The following is a 24,163-nucleotide window of genomic DNA, read 5'->3' on the forward strand; positions in this document are numbered from 1 at the left end:
TCACTTTCTAACTGCTGCTGTCTTTGTCTATAACAGACAAACACAGCTACATAAATAATTACAGTTACTACAAAACTAAAGATGACTGCCAACAGGATAATAAGTCTAACAAAGCTCACCCTTGCAGTATTTCCAGGAGAACACTCCGCATCTTTCACAGCATAGGGAGCAGTGGTATTTGTGAATAAATAAAACACACCATACACCCTGAAAAAGCAAAAGTCATAAGTTCCTACGTTGGAAAACTGACATACCTTATTTTCTGGCAAAATATTTAATGCATTAACCAGGTACTTGCACAAAAATATAAGGTTCATAATGCATCATATCCCTGTGGCCACCCCTTGATGGGAGTTCCAGGAGGGAATGTGCGTCAGATTTTTTTTTTTTTTTTTCCCCAAAAGAAGAAACAGAGAAGGGGGCCAGGTGAGGATATTCCCTCAAAGGCCCAGTCCTCATCCTCTGTTCTTAACGCTACCTCGCTAATGCGGGAAATGGCGATAAGTATAAAAAAAAAAATCTCTGACGCCCATTCCCTCCAGGAACTCCCATCAAGGGGTGGCCACAGCAAAAGTCTCCACTTATTCCAGTCCTCAAATGCCTCTCTTGCATACACCATTCCATACATTCTTCCTCTGTAGAGTTCTCTCCCTCCAGTATTCCTCCACCCTATCTGCCCATGTCACAGGTGGTCTTCCCCTCGCACAAACTCCTTTAACTGTCCTATTACACATTCTCCTTGTAAACTCCCAGTCTTCGTTTTCTTTCTACATGCCCAAATCTCTTCAAAGTATTACGTTTCATCCATTCTACCATTCCACAATTCACTCCCTATGTATTTCCTGCCATACCATATCTCTCATACACCCTTTCATTTCTTTCTTCATTCCATCTAATCACACCACATGCTCTTCTCAAATAGCTCATTTCCACAGCCTGGATTCTTGACCTCTGTGCCTCATTCCATGTCCATGTTTTGGCTGCATAGGTCAGGGTTGGGAGGACTATGATGTCCTTTAATCCTCTTGTCACTTACATACTTAAACCTCTAACCTTCATTTTTCTATTAAGGGACCCAATGACTCTTCTATCCTGTACTACTCTCTCCCTTATCTCTCCTGCCACAGACAGTTTCGAGATATTTAAATCCCCTCACTTCTTCAAGTCTTTTTTCCCCCCATATCCACAGCACTTAGTACACTCTTCTTTCACTCAACATGATTTTACAAAACCTATACTTTCACTGTTTCCTTTCAAACACCATCACTTTACCTTTACTTGCATTTACCTTCAATCTCCTCTGCTTACACACACATCATAAAATGCAAAACATCCTCCAACTCCTCTTCACCCTCTGCATACAACAGAGTATTATCCACAAACAGGCTTGCCACTAGCCACCATATCTCACCACTACACTCCATCTCTGCACCCTTTTCCCTAATTTTGCTTTCATCTCATCACTCCATCAATATATATAACAAAATGCCATGGTAATATCACACAGCCCTGCCTCACACCTGCATGTATCCCAAACTTTTGCTCAGCTCTCCACCCACTCTTAAACATGCATTTGCTCCAGTATAGAAAGCCTTTACACCATATATTCTGTTGGGGATGAGAGGGCCTGGGTAATGAGTCAATTGTTGTTCACCTATGAGACAGCACTGGTGGCTGATTCAAGTAAGAAATTGCAGAAATTGGTGACTGAGTTTGGAAAAGTGTGTGAAAGGAGAAAGTTGAGAGTAAATGTGAATAAGAGCAAGATCATTAGGTTCAGCATGGTTGAAGGTCAAGTTAGATGGGATGTAAGCTTGAATGGAGAAAAATTGGAGGAAATGAAGTGTTTTAGATATCTGGGAGTAGACTTGGCAGTAAATGGTACCATGGAAGCTGAAGTGAGTCACAGATTGTGGGAGGGAGCGAAGGTTCTGGGAGCCATGAGGAATATGTGGAAAGAGAGAACATTGTCTCAGGGAGCAAAACTGAGAATGTTTGAAAGAACAATAGTTTCAACAATATTATATGGTTGCAAGGAATGGGCTATAGATAGTTTTGTACGGAGGAGTGTGGGTGATGGAAATGAAATGTATGAGGATAATATGTGGTGAGAGGTAGTTTGATTAAGTAAGTAATGAAAGGGTAAGAGAGATATGTGGTAATAAAAAGTGTGGTTCAGAAAGCAGAAGAGGGTGTGTTGAAATGGTCTGGGCATATGGAGAGAATGAGTGAGGAAAGGTTGACAAAGAGGTTATATGTGTCAGAGGTGGAGGGAACAAGGAGAAGCAGGACACCAAATTGGAAGTGAAAGGATGGATTGAAAAAAGATTTTGAGCGATCAAGGCCTGAACATGTAGGAGGGTGAAAGGTGTGTAAGGAACAGAGTGAACTGGAACGATGTGGTACACATGACAGCTAGAGTGAGTGTGAGTGGATGTGGCCTTTTTTCCGTCTCTTTCCTGGCACTACTTCACTGATGCAGGGGGTGGCGATGCTGTTTCCTGGGGCGTGGGATGATGCCAGGAATGGATGAAAGCATGTAAGTATGAATATGAACATGTGTATACATGTATATGCATTTTCCTTCTAATCCACAGGGAAATGAAACAAGATAAGTTCCCAAGTGCACTTTCGTATAATGATCACATCATCACGGGAGATACAAGTAAGAAATTTAACAGTAAGTTGATATATAAGGAAGAGACGTGGCTAGGATGCCATTTGCTAAAGAAGTGCCTACCCAAATGAAGGTCAAGTGCATTCATGTCTGGCAACATGCATATAATAATATGTGGACAAGAAAAGAAACTGTTAACAAATTCTTTCAACAATAAAGCTATCTAATTTGTATAGACCTTCACTAATATCTATGATACAATTCTTTGCGTATTCAAAAATAGAAGTCATTGATATTTTTCGTGGTACAGGAGTCAAGACTTAATTACTGAGATGGCATTACTCCAGTCAACAAAATGATCATAATTTTCAACATGATTAAACAAGGCATTTGAATCTTGTCCTAATCTTATACTATATCTATGTTACTTAAGTTACTAAAGGATATCTTTACCTCTAATGCAATTTGGTTTAGGTATGTAGATGATGTTCTTTGTGCTTGGCCAACAAATAAAAATTTATAAAAATTTCTCCCTTTACTTAACAATTTGGTTTAGGTATGTAGATGATGTTCTTTGTGTTTGGCCAACAAATAAAAATTCATAAACATTTCTCCCTTTACTTAACAATTTAGTAACTTCCATCAACTTTACCGTAGAAATTGAAAATATTGGAATGTTACAATTTTTAGATTGCAACATCCATTGGGATGGAAACATACTCAAGTTTAACATATACAGAAAGCCTACCAATGTATGCTCATAAATCCAATATTACTCAGCTCAACATGACAGAGTTAAATTATCATCATTCCAGTCTATGTTTCTTAAGGTACTACATATATGCAGACCACAGTTCATCGTTGATGAGAACTTTGATAAGATATATTCAACTGGATACAAGTTAAAGTACCCAAGATCTTTCATTGTTAAATCCCTTATGTTGGTAAATAAAACATTTTATAAAGTTAAACCCTAACCTCCTGTTGACATCAAGAACCTTTAAGTTCTCCCTTTTAGCTATAATTTTACATTTCTTCCCAGGTTGCTTAAATCCTTTAATGTTAATGATGCCTTGAGCAACAACAATACTATAAAAAATAGCTAAATTAGGAACTCACCAGAAAGTTCTGAAGGCTGTGCTTAAAGAGTACCTAGTAAAAACTGTGATATGCTTTACGTTGGGCAGACTGGTAAGGATCTTTCTGTTGGACTTAAGCAACATAAATATAGTAAAAGAACAGGACAAGAATCAAATGCCTTGTTTAACCATGTTAGAAATTTTGATATTTGTACTAATTGGAGTAATCCTATCTTAGTTACTAACTCTAACCCTTGTATCACCAAAAATACCACTGAATCTTCTGTTATCAAATACACAAAGAACTGTAACATTAATATCAGTAAAGGTCTATACAAACTGGACAGTTTTATTGTTGATAAAATTTGTAAACAGTTCCCTGTCCTGTCCACACAATACATCTTATGATGTGCATGTTGCCAGACTTGAATGCACCTGAACTCCATTTGGGTGGTCATTTGTTTACCAAATGGCATCCTAACTGTCCCTTCCCTATATATCAACTGACTGTTATATTTCTTTCTTGTATCTCCCCTGATGATGTGATCATTACATGAAAGTGCACTTGAGAACTTATCATGTTTCGTTTACCATGGATTAGAAGGAATTTACTTGATTACACACTCAACTGTGATCTTTTCCATGTATAAGTATGTGTAAGTAAACATATATGTATATGTTGATATATAAATGTATATATTTTATATGTATGTATGTATATGTAAATGTATGTGCACATACGTGTATATGAGTGGATGGGTCTTCATCTGTGTACTGGTGCTACCTCGCTGGGGAAAACCATGGAAAGGTTTGTGGGGCCTGGATGTGGATAGGGAGCTGTGGTTTTGGTGCATTACACAACAGCTAGAGACTAAGTGTGAACGAATGTGGCCTTTTTCGTCTGCTGCGCTACTTAACTGAGGCAGGGGGTAGCCATGCTGTTTCCTGTGGGGTGGGGTAGCGCTAGGAATGGAAAAAGGCAAGCAAGTATGAAAATGTACATGTGTATATAAGTCTGTGCATGTGTCTGTATATGTTTAAATGTTGATATGTACGTGTTTATGCATGTATACATGCGCGTATGGGTGTTTATGCATATGTACGTGTATATGAGTGGATGGGTCATTCTTCTGTTTCCTGGTGCTACCTCGCTGACACAGGAAACAATCAAGTATGATAAATATAGACAAACATGTATGCGTGTGTCTGCTGTGAGGGTAACTATAACAATGAGATTTTTTCCCAATGGTAATTACAGCTGCTTAAGAAATAAGGCACCTCTACATATCAATGAAGCACATCTTCAAATCTAATTCATAACAAGAAAATCGCACAATTACAACAAGGGGTCTCCATGCCATAAAACAGTTTGTCTTGGGTCTCCACACCATAAAATGTGCAAGAATGCTTAGTATGTATGTGTATATGTATGTATACATGCATGTATGGGTGTTTATGTATATGCATGTGTATATGAGTGGATGGGTCATTCTTCTTCTGTTTCCTGGTTCTACCTTGCTGACACGGGAAACGGTGATCAAGTATGATAAGTATAAATAAATATGTATGCGTGTGTGCTGTGAGGGTAACTATAACAAGGAGATTTTTTCCCGATGGTAATTACAGCTGCTTGTGAAATATGGCACCTCTACATATCAATGAAGCACATCTTCAAATCTAATTCATAACAAGAAAATCGTACAATTACAACTAGGGGTCTCGATATCATAAAACAGTTTGTCTTGGGTCTCCATACCATAAAATGTGCAAGTATGCCTAGTATCCTTTCAGGGTTAAAGAAAGGCATAACAATCTGACCTCCCTCACTCCCTCAGTAAAGATCTTTCACGAAGTGATTTTCTATATGATGTCTCCAGGAACCCCTCTCGTGTGTTTACTCACATTCCTTGGGCACATACTGCAGGATACTATCTGAACCATGCATCTTAGGTGAGACTGATTCTTTCCGTGAGTCAACTCACATCTTGTCCCACAACTAATCATTTTTTTTTTTTTTTTTTTTTGCTTTGTTGCTGTCTCCCGCATTTGCGAGGTAGCGCAAGGAAACAGACGAAAGAAATGGCCCAACCCACCCCCATACACATGTATATACATACGTCCACACACGCAAATACACATACCTACACAGCTTTCCATGGTTTACCCCAGACGCTTCACATGCCTTGATTCAATCCACTGACAGCACGTCAACCCCAGTATACCACATCGCTCCAATTCACTCTATTCCTTGCCCTCCTTTCACCCTCCTGCATGTTCAGGCCCCGATCACACAAAATCTTTTTCACTCCATCTTTCCACCTCCAATTTGGTCTCCCTCTTCTCCTCGTTCCCTCCACCTCCGACACATATATTCTCTTGGTCAATCTTTCCTCACTCATTCTCTCCATGTGCCCGAACCATTTCAAAACACCCTCTTCTGCTCTCTCAACCACGCTCTTTTTATTTCCACACATCTCTCTTACCCTTACGTTACTTACTCGATCAAACCACCTCACACCACACATTGTCCTCAAACATCTCATTTCCAACACATCCATCCTCCTGCGCACAACTCTATCCATAGCCCACGCCTCGCAACCATACAACATTGTTGGAACCACTATTCCTTCAAACATACCCATTTTTGCTTTCCGAGATAATGTTCTCGACTTCCACACATTCTTCAAGGCTCCCAGAATTTTCGCCCCCTCCCCCACCCTATGATCCACTTCCGCTTCCATGGTTCCATCTGCTGCCAGATCCACTCCCAGATATCTAAAACACTTCACTTCCTCCAGTTTTTCTCCATTCAAACTCACCTCCCAATTGACTTGACCCTCAACCCTACTGTACCTAATAACCTTGCTCTTATTCACATTTACTCTTAACTTTCTTCTTTCACACACTTTACCAAACTCAGTCACCAGCTTCTGCAGTTTCTCACATGAATCAGCCACCAGCGCTGTATCATCAGCGAACAACAACTGACTCACTTCCCAAGCTCTCTCATCCCCAACAGACTTCATACTTGCCCCTCTTTCCAAAACTCTTGCATTCACCTCCCTAACATCCCCATCCATAAACAAATTAAACAACCATGGAGATATCACACACCCCTGCCGCAAACCTACATTCACTGAGAACCAATCACTTTCCTCTCTTCCTACACGTACACATGCCTTACATCCTCGATAAAAACTTTTCACTGCTTCTAACAACTTGCCTCCAACACCATATATTCTTAATACCTTCCACAGAGCATCTCTATCAACTCTATCATATGCCTTCTCCAGATCCATAAATGCTAAATACAAATCCATTTGCTTTTCTAGGTATTTCTCACATACATTCTTCAAAGCAAACACCTGATCCACACATCCTCTACCACTTTTGAAACCACACTGCTCTTCCCTAATCTGATGCTCTGTACATGCCTTCACCCTCTCAATCAATATCCTCCCATATAATTTACCAGGAATACTCAACAAACTTATACCTCTGTAATTTGAGCACTCACTCTTATCCCCTTTGCCTTTGTACAATGGCACTATGCACGCATTCCGCCAATCCTCAGGCACCTCACCATGAGTCATACATACATTAAATAACCTTACCAACCAGTCAACAATACAGTTACCTCCTTTTTTAATAAATTCCACTGCAATACCATCCAAACCTGCTGCTTGCCGGCTTTCATCTTCCGCAAAGCTTTTACTACCTCTTCTCTGTTTACTACTCATCATACTAAGTTATAATGATGTTTTCCACTTCATATAGTGAATCATGCCCTGTTATGGCCATCTCAATTCTAACTTTAACTGATCAGTAACACTTGTATTTCTATCTGCTTGAGCTTAAAATATATGAATGTCATAAAGGGTATTAAGGTACAGGTTCCGATATTTTCACTCAAGATGCTGGTATCACTCAGCGCCCTTTGTGTAAAAGTCTGGGCATTCTGGGTCAAAAGATCTTTGACAGCTTGTAACTGGTTGTCTGTTTGGGAGTTAAGGAATCTCTATTTACCCTAAGTTTTCATTTCCTTTCTTTCAAAATAATATTACACACAGACAGATGTTTGAAATAACAAGAAACGTCACTTTAATATTTCATGCTAAACACATAACCTCCACCTTTTCTCTGCTACTTACCTGGTATTGACAAAGTAGCCCATATATTGAGCCTCATCCCCACAGGAACAGTTTCCTATCTTGTAAACATCCCAGCTTGAGCAGTTTCGTGCTAAAAATAACGTGTTATCAATGCTGTAATCAATGCTTTCTGTGTAATATTTATATGCCATCTCATGGTTACAACCAATATCACCTGCAAGTAAAATTACAAAAATTAAATTCAAAAGATGGAAATCTTTTATTTTTCAATGATGCTTCACAAGAAAGATACAGCTTGAGAGAAAGCCTAAAAATGTCAACAAAATTTATCATTCCTAAATAGTGGAAGTATGAGCAACAGTCCTCTTTTCACATTCTTTATATACATATGTTAATACTCTGGCTGCGTGTGAATGAATGCGACCTTTGTTGTCTTTTTCCTAGTGCTACCTTGCGCACATGCGGGGGGAGGGGGATGTCATTTCATGTGTAGTGGGGTGGCGACGGGAATGAACAAGGGCAGACAGTATGAATTATGTACATGTGTATATATGTATATGTCTGTGTGTGTATATATATGTATACATTCAGATGTATAGGTATGTATATTTGTGGGTGTGGACGTGTATGTATATACATGTGTATGTGGGTGGGTTGGGCCATTCTTTCGTCTGTTTCCTTGCGCTACCTCGCTAATGTGGGAGACAGCGACAAAGCAAAATAAATATAAAATAAATAAAGCAGCTCAATCTCTTTCCCCGAAAACTCATGAAAATATGCTGTCATTGGCATGGCTGGTGGATGACTGACCAAGGAGAAATTATTGCAAACTTCCAGCTCGGCAACTAACCAGGCTCAGCAGGTGGCCTTAAAACAGAGGTGTGAAACTCAATGCATAAATATTCATTAAAGATGTCCACCTTCTAGAAATAGCTGTCTAGAGGAGCACCCAGTTCACATAAATATTTGCCAAGAAGAATTAAGGGATTAACCATACCTGAGGCAGTATTTTTTAAGCAATAGCCTATCTTAAAAATGTCAGCCATGCAGCTCTGATGGCTCTATAAAACTATGTGGGTAAAGGGTAAGTGAGGATTCATGCCCCAAAAAACACTCTGCACAGGATCAAAGCTGACTATTTTTAATTCTTATCATTCTTTATCGATGAATATCAATAAATCATTATCCCTGGGGATAGGGGATTAAGAATACTTCCCACGTATTCCCTGCGTGTCGTAGAAGGCGACTAAAAGGGGAGGGAGCGGGGGGCTGGAAATCCTCCCCTCTCGTTTTTTTTTTTTTTTTTTTTTAATTTTCCAAAAGAAGGAACAGAGGGGGCCAGGTGAGGATATTCCAAAAAAGGCCCAGTCCTCTGTTCTTAACGCTACCTCGTTAACGCGGGAAATGGCGAATAGTTAAAAAAAAAAAAATCAATAAATCATGTTTCAATAATCATTTTTCATCAGAAAAAAGTGTATAAAAACAAAATTCATAAAAACAGTCAAGTATGAATGATACTAAAGTTTAATGTTAACATGATTTCTTTAGCACTTATCATTTCATCAAAAATGCATGATTAATTAAAGATAACATCTTAAAGCACTGGTTGTAGCCCACTGGACTCATGCCCTCAGTACTATGAATAATTAAGGATTCTGTTACTTTGCAACGGTTTTATAGCTACTGTAATCATTCTTAACAACTACAACCTCAATGAATAACCAGATGTATATACAATAAATACACACACCACTCTTGCAACACTATAGAAAAGAACTAACCATTATCACCAAGGCAAGCTGGCTGATGTTTTCCCCCATTAGGCCAAAAGTCACTGTCTCCCAGATTTTCATTGATTCCAAAGCAATCCTGTAAAGATAAAGTTTCTTTGAGGCAGTGTTTGAGTAGAATGGGTTTCTTATCTCCAGCAAAGTAAAAAAAACACAATTTCGAAAAGGGGATATATATTCTATATCATACATAATCACTGTCTCCCGCGTTAGCACAAGAAAACAGACGATGAATGGCCCAACCCACCCACATACACATGTATATACATAAATGCCCATACAGAGACAAAAACATATATACACATGTGCATATTCATACTTGCTGCCTATATCCATTCCCGTCACCACCCTGCCACACATGAAATAGCATCCCCCAAATGCCCCGACAAGGTAGTGCTACGAGAAGACAAGTAGGCCACATTCATTCACACTCAGTCTCTAGCTGTCATGTATAATGCATCGAAACCACAGCTCTCTTTCCATATCCAGGCCCCACAGAACTCTCCATAGTTTACCCCAGATGCTTCACATGCCCTGGTTCAATCAATTGACAGCATGTCGACCCCAGTATACCACATCATTCCAATTCACTCCATTCTTTGCATGCCTTTAACCGCCGACTCCTGCATTAGCAAGGTAGCACAAGGAAACAGACTAAAGAATGGCTCAACCTACCCCATACACATGTATATACATAAACACACACATACACACATATACATACATATACATTTCAATGTATACATACTTATACACACACAGACATATAGATATACACACATGTACATATTCATACTTGCTGCCTTCATCCATTCCCATTGCCACCCTGCCACACATGAAATAGCATCCCCCTTCCAGCAAGGTAGCGCCAAGAAAATACAAAAAAGGCCACATTTGTTCACACTGTCTCTAGCTCTCATGTCTAACACACCGAAACCACAGCTCCCTTTCCACATCCAGGACCCACAGAACTTTCCATGGTTTACCCCAGACACTTCAAATGCCCTGGTTCAGTCCACTGACAGAACATCAACCCCAGTATACCACATCATTCCAATTCACTCTATTCCTTGCACGCTTTTCACCCTCCTGTATGTTCAGGCCCAAATCGCTCAAAATCTTTTTCACTCCATCCATCCACTTCCAATTTGGTCTCCTGCTTCTCCTTCTTCCTTCCACCTATGACACATATGTCCTCTTTGTCAATCTTTCCTCACTCATCCTCTCCATGTGTCCAAATCATTTCAACATACCCTCTTCTGCTCTCTCAACCACATTCTTTTTATTTCCACACATCTCTCTTACCCTTACGTTACTTACTCGATCAAACCACCGCACACCACATACTGTCCTCAAACATCTCATTTCCAATACATCCACCCTCCTTCGCACAACCCTATCTATAGCCCATGCCTCACAACTATATAACATTGCTGGAGCCACTAATCCTTCAAACATACCCATTTTTGCTCTCCAAGCTAATGTTCTCGCCTCACACACATTCTTCAACACTCCCAGAACCTTTGCCCCCTCCCCCACCCTATGACTTACTTCTGCTTCCATGGTTCCATCTGCTGCCAAGTCCACTCCCAGATATCTAAAACATTTCACCTCCTCCAGTTTTTCTCCATTCAAACCCACCTCCCAATGAACCTATCCCTCAGCCCTACTGAACTTAATAATCTTGCTCTTATTCACATTTACTCTCAACTTTCTTCTTTCATACACTATACCAAACTCAGTCACCTGCTTCTGCAGTTTCTCACCAGAATCAGACACCAGCGCTGTATCATCAGCGAACAACAACTTACTTACTTCCCAAGCCCTCTCATCCACAACAAACTGCATACTTACCCCTCTCCAAAACTTTTCCATTCACCTCCCTAACAACCCCATCCATAAACAAATTAAACAACCAAGGAGACATCACACACCCCTGCCGCAAACCGACATTCACTGGGAACCAATTACTTTCCTCTCTTCCTACTCGTACACATGCCTTACATCCTTGATAAAAACATTTCACTGCTTCTAGCAACTTACATCCCACACCATATATTCTTAAAACCTTCCACAAAGCATCTCTATCAACCTTATCACATGCCTTCTCTAGATCCATAAATACTGCATACAAATCCATCTGTCTTTCTAAGTATTTCTCACACACATTCTTCAAAGCAAACACCTGATCCACACATCCTCTACCACTTCTGAAACTGCACTGCTCTTCCCCAAACTGATGCTCTATACATGCCTTTACCCTCTCAATTAATGCCCTCCCATATAATTTCCCAGGAATACTCAACAAACTTATGCCCATAAATGCCCATACACACACACATACATTGATATACCTTGCTGACGCAGGAAACACTGATTAAGTATAATAAATAAAATAGATAATACATATACATACATATACATACATATACACAGACACATACATATATATATACACATGTACATATTCATACTTGCCTTTATCTATTTCTGCCACTACCCCACCCACAGGAAACAGCATCACTACCCCTGCTTCAGTGAGGTAATGCCAGGAAAACAGACAAAAAAGACCATGAAGGTATTTTACCAGCACCACCCGAATGTTATCGGGAGGGTTATTGATGACGGTGAAGTAAGCCAGCATTTTAGTGGTTGTCAAGTTCCATTTCTCTGACCCAGGTAGCTGTCTTTTCTTTCTGCCTCCCCAGCACATGGAACTATACTGGCATTCTGTACACAGACATACAATCTCTCCTTGTCACATGTAACACTTGATAACACTTAACTAACACAGCTCATTCTTCACAGCTTTAGATTGTCATGCAGTAAGCACAATGTGATAGCCCTACAGTTACGAAAAATGGTAGGAGCAGTTGATTGTTGTAGGTTGAAACATCTAGGCTGGAGTATTAGGAAGAAACATGAGGCAGTAGTGGTAAGTAGGAACATTAGGCAGGAGCATAAGGCAGAAGTAGTTAGTACGAACATTACATAGGTGCCTTGCAAACACTGCTAGATTTGCCCTCTGCCAGTGGTCTGTTAAGGGTGATGCACTAAAGCCTAGGAAATGGTATTGGAGTTCACTAGTCATGGAGACCCTATTGCCATGGCCACCCCCATGAGGGAATTCCAATTGGGAACAGGCATCGGCAACAGAGATATAAAGAGCTATATAGCAATAACAATAACTTCATAATGTGCCTGAAACTGAAAAATTTAAGATATGAAAGCTGAAAAAACTTTCCTCTCAAGGATGGTGTCCTGCAAACAATGAGCTATTCCTCGGGGAATACTGGGGTCTGGATCACTCCATCCCTCTTAATATTTGTTGAAGTTCTCACTCATCCTTTTTGGTCAAATCTTGCATGTCATCTCACTGCCTGCTCCTGACCATTCAGTTCATAATCCACAGAACATGGCACCAACCTAAGGTAGTCCCAAAAACTGGAGTAAGTGAAGTGTTTTAGATATCTGGGAGTGGATTTGGCAGCGGTGGAACCTTGGAAGCGGAAGTGAGTCACAGGGTGGGGGAGGGGGTGAAGGTTCTGGGAGTATTGAAGAATGTGTGTAAGGTAAGAACGTTATCTTGGAGAGCAAAAATGGGAATGTTTGAAGGAATAGTGGTTCCAACAATGTTATATGGTTGTGAGGCATGGGCTTTACATAGGGTTGTAGGGAGGAGGGTGGATACATTGGAAATGAGATGTTTGAGGACAATATGTGGTGTGAGGTGGTTCGATCGAGTAAGTAACGAAAGGGTAAGAGAGATGTGTGGTAATAAAAAGTGTGTGATTGAGAAAGCAGAAGAGGGTGTGTTGAAATGGTTTGGACATAAGGAGAGAATGAGTGAGGAAAGGTGTTGACAAGAGAATGTATGTGTCATGAGGGGGAAGGAACAAGGAGAAGCAGGAGACTAAATCGGAGATGGAAAGATGGAGTAAAAAAGATATAAAGCAATTGGGGCTTGAACCTGCAGGAGGGAGAAAGGAGTGCAAGGAATAGAGTGAATTGGAACGATGTGGTATACCAGGGTAGACATGCTGTCAATGGACAACCAGGGTTTGCAAAACGTCTGGGGTAATCCATAGAAAGGGTCGTGGGGCCTAAATATGGATAGAGCTGTGGTTTTGGTGAATACTTCCCACGAATTCCCTGCATGTCGTAGAAAGCAAATAAAAAGGGTGGGAGTGGGAGGTTGTAAATCTTCCACTCCACTTTGTACTTTCCCAAAAAAAGGAATAGAGAAAGGGCTAAGTGAGGATTTTCCCCCTAAAATTCAGTCCTCTATTCTTGATGCTACCTTACTAATATGGAAATGGTGAATATGTACAAAAAAAAAAGAAAAAAAATGTACAATGATCATTTTTCTACAGGAGGATAATTTCTCAGACACAGCACGGTTAAGTGATCAAAACCATGTGGTCTTCAAAAGCTTAATTTAATTTTTTTGGCTCCTTTTTCTGTCATATATTCCTGACTATTACTGCTACATCACCAACCTGCCCATTTCCCCTTCTCTTTTCCAGTGCATATATCCTCCAAGGTACACTGACTTACTCCTCTGCACTTTATCAAATTTTTTTCACTGACTTCCTATATCACCAATATCCTTTCTAAGCGTGTTGTCATTTAGTTCTAGAGCTTTCAAAAAAGCATCATCTATAACGGCATAGTACACTTATATACTAATCTTCTCTATATTCATATCTAAATTCCATTCTATTTCCCCCTTCTTATACAGTGTACTAAAATTACCATAACCATGCACTATCACTTAATCACTGGTTTTGAAAGTATGTCTTCATCTTTTCTATAACCCCCTCCAGAAATAAATAAAAAAAAAAGACTTCTGTAACTTTTTAAAATTAATTTCCTTAGCTACCTTATCATTCTTCTTTATCTTCTTCAGCTCCTCCTGTGTTCTATCTAGCTCAGCGTATACCCTATTAACTGTTTCCGTATTTCCTAAGTTATATTTCCCCTTCGAAACATTCTCCATATGATTAACTAGTAGCACTTCAACAAGGATAAGCCTTTACCTTGTAATACTATTCTAGTCTTTAACAACCCTCAATGTACTCCTTGTCCTTTTCTAACTCTCCCAACACCAGTCAAACTATCCTTCACATCCTTCTAGTTTTTTTCCCATTCTCTGGCCTCTTTTCAAACCAATGACCTCTTCCTACCAACTGTATTTCCATTAACTTTCACATCTGATGTGATCTGTAATTTCATTTTAAACCCAATTCTGAAGTTCCCCTTAGCTACAGTAATATAAGTTACCTTGCAAAAGGATTAATTTCTTCAGAATATGGAAGCCTTTACAAGACGAAGTAATCAAAATTGGAGGAGGTAGAAATACAGGAAAAATAAAGAAACAATGCATTTTCATAATTAAAATACGGCAGAGAATGAGAATATTAAAACAAAAAACTCAGTGAAAAACTATCATTGGAGAAAGGAAATTACAGAATAAAATGGTGTAGTCTAAAAATTACAAACTTCTGTGAAAGTGGGACTTTTAAACATAATTGCAGGAAACATTTGTATTACTAATAATTCTCCATGAGTCAAAAAACAGAAACTACAATTAAAGAATAACATGCAGAGCATTTTAACACATTTTCATATGCATCATTATGTACATACCCCCCATGGATCCCAAAAGGTGTAACAGCCATTAGTATGCATAATGTCAACATACTCAGCATCTGAAGAGTCAATACGCTGATTTGATGGTACTTTATGGAAAGTCAGTCCAGCTGGATCCAGTCCTGCAAGGTAAGATGCATCATCATCATCATCCACCCTTTGTCAGGGAAAGAGAGGATAAGTAGGTGAAAGAAAAATTACCCTGATGAACATTCTACAGTGGTGGAGTTGCTCTAACAGCAGGAATTATCAATTAATCCTACAAGGGGCTAGGTGGAACACGAAAAAAAATGAAAGCTCTATGCAGCTCAAGAGTACAACAGATGTTAACAGAAGCATCAGGATGTAAAATTATAATCCCCTATCAGTGGGGATAGGGAAGAAAGAATACTTCCCATGCATTCCTCACGTGTCGTAGAAGGCGACTAAAGGGGATGGGAGCGGGGGGCTAGAAACCCTCCCCTCCTTGTATTTTAACTTTCTTAAAGGGGAAACAGAAGAAGGAGTCACGCGGAGTGCTTATCCTCCTCAAAGGCTCAGACTGGGGTGTCTAAATGTGTGTGGATGTAACCAAGATGAGAAAAAAGGAGAGTTAGGTAGTATGTTTGAGGAAAGGAACCTCGATGTTTTGGCTATGAGTGAAACAAAGCTCAAGGGTAAAGGGTAAGAGTGGTTTGGGAATGTCTTGGGAGTAAAGTCAGGGGTTAGTGAGAGGACAAGAGCAAGGGAAGGTGTAGCACTACTTCTGAAACAGGAGTGGTGGGAGTGTGTGACAGAGTGTAAGAAAGTAAACTCTAGATTGATATGGGTAAAACTGAGAGTGGATGGAGAGAGAGCAGTGATTATTGGTGCATATGCACCTGGGCATGAGAAAAAAGATCATGAGAGGCAAGTGTTTTGGGAGCAGCTGAGTGAGTGTGTTAGTAGTTTTGATGCACGAGACTGGGTTATATTGATGGGTGATTTGAATGCAAAGGTGAGTAATGTGACAGTTGAAGGAATAATTGGTGTACATGGGGTGTTCAGTGTTGTAAATGTAGATTTATGTAGATTTATGAGCTGAAAAAGGACTCGTGATTGGGAATACCTGGTTTAAGAAGAGAGATATATATAAGTATACGTATGTACGTAGGAGAGATGGCCAGAGAGCGTTGTTGGATTACCTGCTAAATGATAGGCACACGAAAGAGAGACTTTTGGATGTTAATGTGCTGAGAGGTGCAACTGGAGGGATGTCTGATCATTATCTTGTGGAGGCAAGAGTGAGGATTTGTAGAGGTTTTCAGAAAAGAAGAGAGAATGTTGGGGCAAAGATAGTGGTAAGAGTAAGTAAGCTTGGGAAGGAGGCTTGTGTGAGAAAGTACCAGAAGAGACTGAGTACAGAATGAAAAAAGTTGAGAACAAAGGATGTAAGGGGAGTGGGGAGGAATGGGATGTATTTAGGGAAGCAGTGATGGCTTGAGCAAAAGACGCTTGTGGCATGAGAAGCGTGGGAGGTGGGCAGGTTAGAAGGGGTAATGAGTGGTGGGATGTAGTAAGATTATTAGTGAAAGAGAAGAGAGAGGCATTTGAATGATTTTTGCAGGGAAATAATGCAAATGACTAGGAGATGTATAAAGGAAAGAGGCAGGAGGCCAAGAGAAAGGTGCAAGAGGTGAAAAAGAGGGCAAATGACAGTTGGGGTGAGAGTATCATTAAATTTCAGGGAGAATAAAAAGACGTTTTAGAAGGAGGTAAATAAAGTAAGTAAGACAAGGGAGCAAATGGGTACATCAGTGAAGGGGGTGAATGGGAAGGTGATAACAAGTAGTGGTGATGTGAGAAGGAGATGGAGTGAGTATTTTAAAGGTTTGTTGAGTGTGTTTGATGATAGAGTGGTAGATATAAGGTGTTTTGGTCGAGGTGGTGTGCAAAGTGAGAGGGATTAGAGAGAATGATTTGGTAAACAGAGAAGAGGTAGTAAAACTTTGCAAAAGATGAAAGCTGGCAAGGCAGCAGGTTTGGATGGTACTGCAGTGGAATTTATCAAAAAAGGGGGTGACTGTGTTGTTGACTGGTTGGGTTAGGTTAGGTTAGGTTAGGTTAGGTTAGGTTAGGTTAGGTTAGGTTATCTACATGTGTATATATGTATATGTCTGTGTGTATATATATATGTATACGCTGAGATGTATAGGTATGTCTATGTGCGTGTGTGGACGTGTATGTATATACATGTGTATGTGGGTGGGTTGGGCCATTCTTTCATCTGTTTCTGTGCGCTACCTCGCTAACAGAAGAAGGAGCCACGCGGGGAGTGCTCATCCTCCTCGAAGGCTCATACTGAGGTGTCTACATGTGTGTGAAAATAACCAAGATAAGAAAAAAGGAGAGATAGGTAGTGTGTTTGAGGAAAGGAACCTGGAGGTTTTGGCTTTGAGTGAAAAGAAGAGTGAATGTTGGGGTGAAGAGGGTGGTGAGAGTAAGTGAGCTTGGGAAGGAGACTTGTGTGAGGAAGTACCAGGAGAGACTGAGTACAGAATGGAAAAAGGGGAGAACAAAGGACGTAAGGGGAGTGATGGAGGAATGGGATGTATTTAGGGAAGTAGTGATGGCTTGCGCAAAAGATGTTTGTGGCATGAGAAGCAATGGAGGTGGGCAGATTAGAAAGGGTAGTGAGTGGTGGGATGAAGAAGTAAGATTATCAGTGAAAGAGAAGAGAGAGGCATTTGGACGACTTTTGCAGGGAAAAAACGCAAATGACTGGGAGATGTATAAAAGAAAGAGGCAGGACATGAAGAGAAAGGTGCAAGAGGTGAAAAAGAGGGCAAATGAGAGTTGGGGTGAGAGAGTATCATTAAATTTTAGGGAGAATAAAAAGATGTTTTTGTTTTTGTTTTTTTATACATACACAGACATATACATATATACACATGTACATAATTCATACTTGCTGCCTTTATTGATTCCCGTCGCCACCCCACCACACATGGAATGACAACCCCCTCCCCCTACATGCGCATGAGGTAGTGCTGGGAAAAGACAACAAAGGCCACAGTCGTTCACACTCAGTCTCTAACTGACATGTATAATGCACCGAAACCACAGTTCCCTTTCCACATCCAGGTCCCACAGAACTTTCCATGGTTTACCCCAGACGCTTCACATGCCCTGGTTCAATCCATTGACAGCATGCTGACCCTGGTATACCACATCGTTCCAATTCACTCTATTCCTTGCACGCCTTTCACCTTCCTGCATGTTCAGGCTCTGATCGCTCAAAATCTTTTTCACTCCGTCTTTCCACCTCCAATTTGGTTCCCCACTTCTCCTCTACCCTCCACCTCTAACACACATACACATAATTTTACAAAAGAAGGAATGGAGACGTGGGCCAAGTGAGGATATTCCCTCTAATTCATACTCCTCTGTTCTTAACGCTATATATATATATATATATATATATATATATATATATATATATATATATGTTTGTTTATGTTATGTATATGTATATGTTATGTATATGTATATGTTATGTTATGTAGTGGTGATGTGAGAAGGAGATGGAATGAGTATTTTGAAGGTTTGTTGAATGTGTCTGATGACAGAGTGGCAGATATAGGGTGTTTTGGTCGAGGTGGTGTGCAAAGTGAGAGGGTTGGGGAAAATGATTTGGTAAACAGAGAAGAGGTAGTAAAAGCTTTGCGGAAGATGAAAGCCGGCAAGGCAGCAGGTTTGGATGGTATTGCAGTGGAATTTATTAAAAAAGGGGGTGACTGTATTGTTGACTGGTTGGTAAGGTTATTTAATGTATGTATGACTCATGGTGAGGTGCCTGAGGATTGGCGGAATGCGTGCATAGTGCCATTGTACAAAGGCAAAGGGGATAAGAGTGAGTGCTCAAATTACAGAGGTATAAGTTTGTTGAGTATTCCTGGTAAATTATATGGGAGGGTATTGATTGAGAGGGTGAAGGCATGTACAGAGCATCAGACTGGGGAAGAGCAGTGCGGTTTCAGAAGTGGTAGAGGATGTGTGGATCAGGTGTTTGCTTTGAAGAATGTATGTGAGAAATACTTAGAAAAGCAAATGGATTTGTATGTAGCATTTATGGATCTGGAGAAGGCATATGATAGAGTTGATAGAGATGCTCTGTGGAAGGTATTAAGAATATATGGTGTGGGAGGCAAGTTGTTAGAAGCAGTGAAAAGTTTTTATCGAGGATGTAAGGCATGTGTACGTGTAGGAAGAGAGGAAAGTGATTGGTTCTCAGTGAATGTAGGTTTGCGGCAGGGGTGTGTGATGTCTCCATGGTTGTTTAATTTGTTTATGGATGGGGTTGTTAGGGAGGTAAATGCAAGAGTACTGGAAAGAGGGGCAAGTATGAAGTCTGTTGGGGATGAGAGAGCTTGGGAAGTGAGTCAGTTGTTGTTCGCTGATGATACAGCGCTGGTGGCTGATTCATGTGAGAAACTGCAGAAGCTGGTGACTGAGTTTGGTAAAGTGTGTGGAAGAAGAAAGTTAAGAGTAAATGTGAATAAGAGCAAGGTTATTAGGTACAGTAGGGTTGAGGGTCAAGTCAATTGGGAGGTGAGTTTGAATGGAGAAAAACTGGAGGAAGTGAAGTGTTTTAGATATCTGGGAGTGGATCTGTCAGCGGATGGAACCATGGAAGCGGAAGTGGATCATAGGGTGGGGGAGGGGGCGAAAATTTTGGGAGCCTTGAAAAATGTGTGGAAGTCGAGAACATTATCTCGGAAAGCAAAAATGGGTATGTTTGAAGGAATAGTGGTTCCAACAATGTTGTATGGTTGCGAGGCGTGGGCTATGGATAGAGTTGTGCGCAGGAGGATTGATGTGCTGGAAATGAGATGTTTGAGGACAATGTGTGGTGTGAGGTGGTTTGATCGAGTAAGTAACGTAAGGGTAAGAGAGATGTGTGGAAATAAAAAGAGCGTGGTTGAGAGAGCAGAAGAGGGTGTTTTGAAATGGTTTGGGCACATGGAGAGAATGAGTGAGGAAAGATTGACCAAGAGGATATATGTGTCGGAGGTGGAGGGAACGAGGAGAAGAGGGAGACCAAATTGGAGGTGGAAAGATGGAGTGAAAAAGATTTTGTGTGATCGGGGCCTGAACATGCAGGAGGGTGAAAGGAGGGCAAGGAATAGAGTGAATTGGAGCGATGTGGTATACAGGGGTTGACGTGCTGTCAGTGGATTGAATCAAGGCATGTGAAGCGTCTGGGGTAAACCATGGAAAGCTGTGTAGGTATGTATATTTGCGTGTGTGGACGTGTGTATGTACGTGTGTATGGGGGTTGGGCCATTTCTTTCGTCTGTTTCCTTGCGCTACCTCGCAAACGCGGGAGACAGCGACAAAGTATAAAAAAAAAAAAAAAAAAAAAATATGTGTGTGTGTGAGTGGATGGGTCTTTCTTCTTGTTTCCTGACACTGCCTCACTGATATGGGAAATGGTGATCAGGTATAGTGATGAATGATATATATATATATATATATATATATATATATATATATATATATATATATATATATATATATATATATATACAAGAGGTGCAGAGTGATGCTACTACGTTCGCAAACGGAACTACCTTGGCCCACCAGTGATGCTACTACGTTTGTGAATCGGGAACCATTGCAACACAAACCTCGCCAGGTGGTAGAGTTTCCCGCAGTGTATCGAGACAGACTTCCCCAGAACTTTTTTTTTTTCTTTTTTTTTTAAAGGGGAAGTAAATGTTTATAGTTGTGTTACTGGAGTGATAATTTTCATACATGGTGTTTTGACAAGAAAATAGTGAAATTGGAGAAAAATGTAGCTTAGACATTGAAGCTTATTGATACAGTGGTTAAATTGATGAGAACTGCTATTGACGTTTGTGTAAAATAAATTATACATTTCCTTTTTCCATAGCCAGAGGTTGAACCATTATGTGACATTCATTTTTTCATTCATTTCAAGCTAGAAGTTTCAGTTTTCTAAATTGTTTCTTACATTTTTCATATGTATATATATGTATGTGTGTGTGTGTGTATATGTGCGTATGTGTGTGTGTGTGTGTGTGTGTGTATGTGTATATGTATATATATATATATGTATATTATCCCTGGGGATAGGGGTGAAAGAATACTTCCCACGTATTCCTCGCGTGTCGTAGAAAGCGACTAGAGGGGACGGGAGCGGGGGGGCCAGAAATCCTCCCCTCCTTGTATTAACTTTCTAAAATGGGAAACAGAAGAAGGAGTCACGCGGGGAGTGCTCATCCTCCTCGAAGGCTCAGAGTGGGGTGCCTAAATGTGTGTGGATGTAACCAAGAGGTGAAAAAAGGAGAGATAGGTAGTATGTTTGAGGAAAGGAACCTGGATGTTTTGGCTCTGAGTGAAACGAAGCTCAAGGGTAAAGGGGAAGAGTGGTTTGGGAATGTCTGGGGAGTAAAGTCAGGGGTTAGTGAGAGGACAAGAGCAAGGGAAGGAGTAGCAATACTCCTGAAACAGGAGTTGTGGGAGTATGTGATAGAATGTAAGAAAGTAAATTCTCGATTAATATGGGTAAAACTGAAAGTTGATGGAGAGAGGTGGGTGATTATTGGTGCATATGCACCCGGGCATGAGAAGAAAGATCATGAGAGACAAGTGTTTTGGGAGCAGCTGAATGAGTGTGTTAGTGGTTTTGATGCACGAGACCGGGTTATAGTGATGGGTGATTTGAATGCAAAGGTGAGTAATGTGGCAGTTGAGGGAATAATTGGTATACATGGGGTGTTCAGTGTTGTAAATGGAAATGGTGAAGAGCTTTTAGATTTATGTGCTGAAAAAGGACTGATGATTGGGAATACCTGGTTTAAAAAGCGAGATATACATAAGTATACTTATGTAAGTAGGAGAGATGGCCAGAGAGCGTTATTGGATTACGTGTTAATTGACAGGCGTGCGAAAGAGAGACTTTTGGATGTTAATGTGCTGAGAGGTGCAACTGGAGGGATGTCTGATCATTATCTTGTGGAGGCTAAGGTGAAGATTTGTATGGGTTTTCAGAAAAGAAGAGTGAATGTTGGGGTGAAGAGGGTGGTGAGAGTAAGTGAGCTTGGGAAGGAGACCTGTGTGAGGAAGTACCAGGAGAGACTGAGTACAGAATGGAAAAAGGTGAGAACAATGGAAGTAAGGGGAGTGGGGGAGGAATGGGATGTATTTAGGGAATCAGTGATGGATTGCGCAAAAGATGCTTGTGGCATGAGAAGAGTGGGAGGTGGGTTGATTAGAAAGGGTAGTGAGTGGTGGGATGAAGAAGTAAGAGTATTAGTGAAAGAGAAGAGAGAGGCATTTGGACGATTTTTGCAGGGAAAAAATGCAATTGAGTGGGAGATGTATAAAAGAAAGAGACAGGAGGTCAAGAGAAAGGTGCAAGAGGTGAAAAAAAGGGCAAATGAGAGTTGGGGTGAGAGAGTATCATTAAATTTTAAGGAGAATAAAAAGATGTTCTGGAAGGAGGTAAATAAAGTGCGTAAGACAAGGGAGCAAATGGGAACTTCAGTGAAGGGCGCAAATGGGGAGGTGATAACAAGTAGTGGTGATGTGAGAAGGAGATGGAGTGAGTATTTTGAAGGTTTGTTGAATGTGTTTGATAATAGAGTGGCAGATATAGGGTGTTTTGGTCGAGGTGGTGTGCAAAGTGAGAGGGTTAGGGAAAATGATTTGGTAAACAGAGAAGAGGTAGTGAAAGCTTTGCGGAAGATGAAAGCCAGCAAGGCAGCAGGTTTGGATGGTATTGCAGTGGAATTTATTAAAAAAGGGGGTGACTGTATTGCTGACTGGTTGGTAAGGTTATTTAATGTATGTATGAATCATGGTGAGGTGCCTGAGGCTTGGCGGAATGCGTGCATAGTGCCATTGTACAAAGGCAAAGGGGATAAGAGTGAGTGCTCAAATTACAGAGGTATAAGTTTGTTGAGTATTCCTGGTAAATTATATGGGAGGGTATTGATTGAGAGGGTGAAGGCATGTACAGAGCATCAGATTGGGGAAGAGCAGTGTGGTTTCAGAAGTGGTAGAGGATGTGTGGCTCAGGTGTTTGCTTTGAAGAATGTATGTGAGAAATACTTAGAAAAGCAAATGGATTTGTATGTAGCATTTATGGATCTGGAGAAGGCATATGATAGAGTTGATAGAGATGCTCTGTGGAAGGTATTAAGAATATATGGTGTGGGAGGAAATTTGTTAGAAGCAGTGAAAAGTTTTTATCGAGGATGTAAGGCATGTGTACGTGTAGGAAGAGAGGAAAGTGATTGGTTCCCAGTGAATGTAGGTTTGCGGCAGGGGTGTGTGATGTCTCCATGGTTGTTTAATTTGTTTATGGATGGGGTTGTTAGGGAGGTAAATGCAAGAGTTTTGGAAAGAGGGGCAAGTATGAAGTCTGTTGGGGATGAGAAAGCTTGGGAAGTGAGTCAGTTGTTGTTCGCTGATGATACAGCGCTGGTGGCTGATTCATGTGAGAAACTGCAGAAGCTGGTGACTGAGTTTGGTAAAGTGTGTGGAAGAAGAAAGTTAAGAGTAAATGTGAATAAGAGCAAGGTTATTAGGTACAGTAGGGTTGAAGGTCAAGTCAATTGGGAGGTGAGTTTGAATGGAGAAAAACTGGAGGAAGTGAAGTGTTTTAGATATCTGGGAGTGGATCTGGCAGCGGATGGAACCATGGAAGCGGAAGTGGATCATAGGGTGGGGGAGGGGGCGAAAATTCTGGGGGCCTTGAAGAATGTGTGGAAGTCGAGAACATTATCTCGGAAAGCAAAATTAGGTATGTTTGAAGGAATAGTGGTTCCAACAATGTTGTATGGTTGCGAGGCGTGGGCTATGGATAGAGTTGTGCGCAGGAGGATGGATGTGCTGGAAATGAGATGTTTGAGGACAATGTGTGGT

General features: G+C 40.6%; 1 protein-coding gene across 11 annotated transcripts in view; it reads right to left on the minus strand.

Moving 5' to 3' along the window:
• Positions 1–24,163, minus strand: part of LOC139758515 (pancreatic triacylglycerol lipase-like) — a 210,395-nt gene that overhangs the window by 137,117 nt on the left and 49,115 nt on the right. For 10 of the 11 annotated variants that reach the window (XM_071680024.1, XM_071680026.1, XM_071680027.1 and 7 more), the window contains exons 6-9: positions 15,248–15,372; positions 9,590–9,677; positions 7,848–8,022; positions 120–207 (exon numbers count right to left, since the gene is read on the minus strand). In XM_071680024.1, the coding sequence (XP_071536125.1) occupies positions 120–207; positions 7,848–8,022; positions 9,590–9,677; positions 15,248–15,372 (476 nt within the window). The remainder of the gene's footprint in view (positions 1–119; positions 208–7,847; positions 8,023–9,589; positions 9,678–15,247; positions 15,373–24,163) is intronic. The other variant, XM_071680021.1, reaches the window with a different exon arrangement.

Source organism: Panulirus ornatus, chromosome 30 (genome assembly GCF_036320965.1).
Source record: "Panulirus ornatus isolate Po-2019 chromosome 30, ASM3632096v1, whole genome shotgun sequence".
Lineage (NCBI taxonomy): Eukaryota > Metazoa > Arthropoda > Malacostraca > Decapoda > Palinuridae > Panulirus > Panulirus ornatus.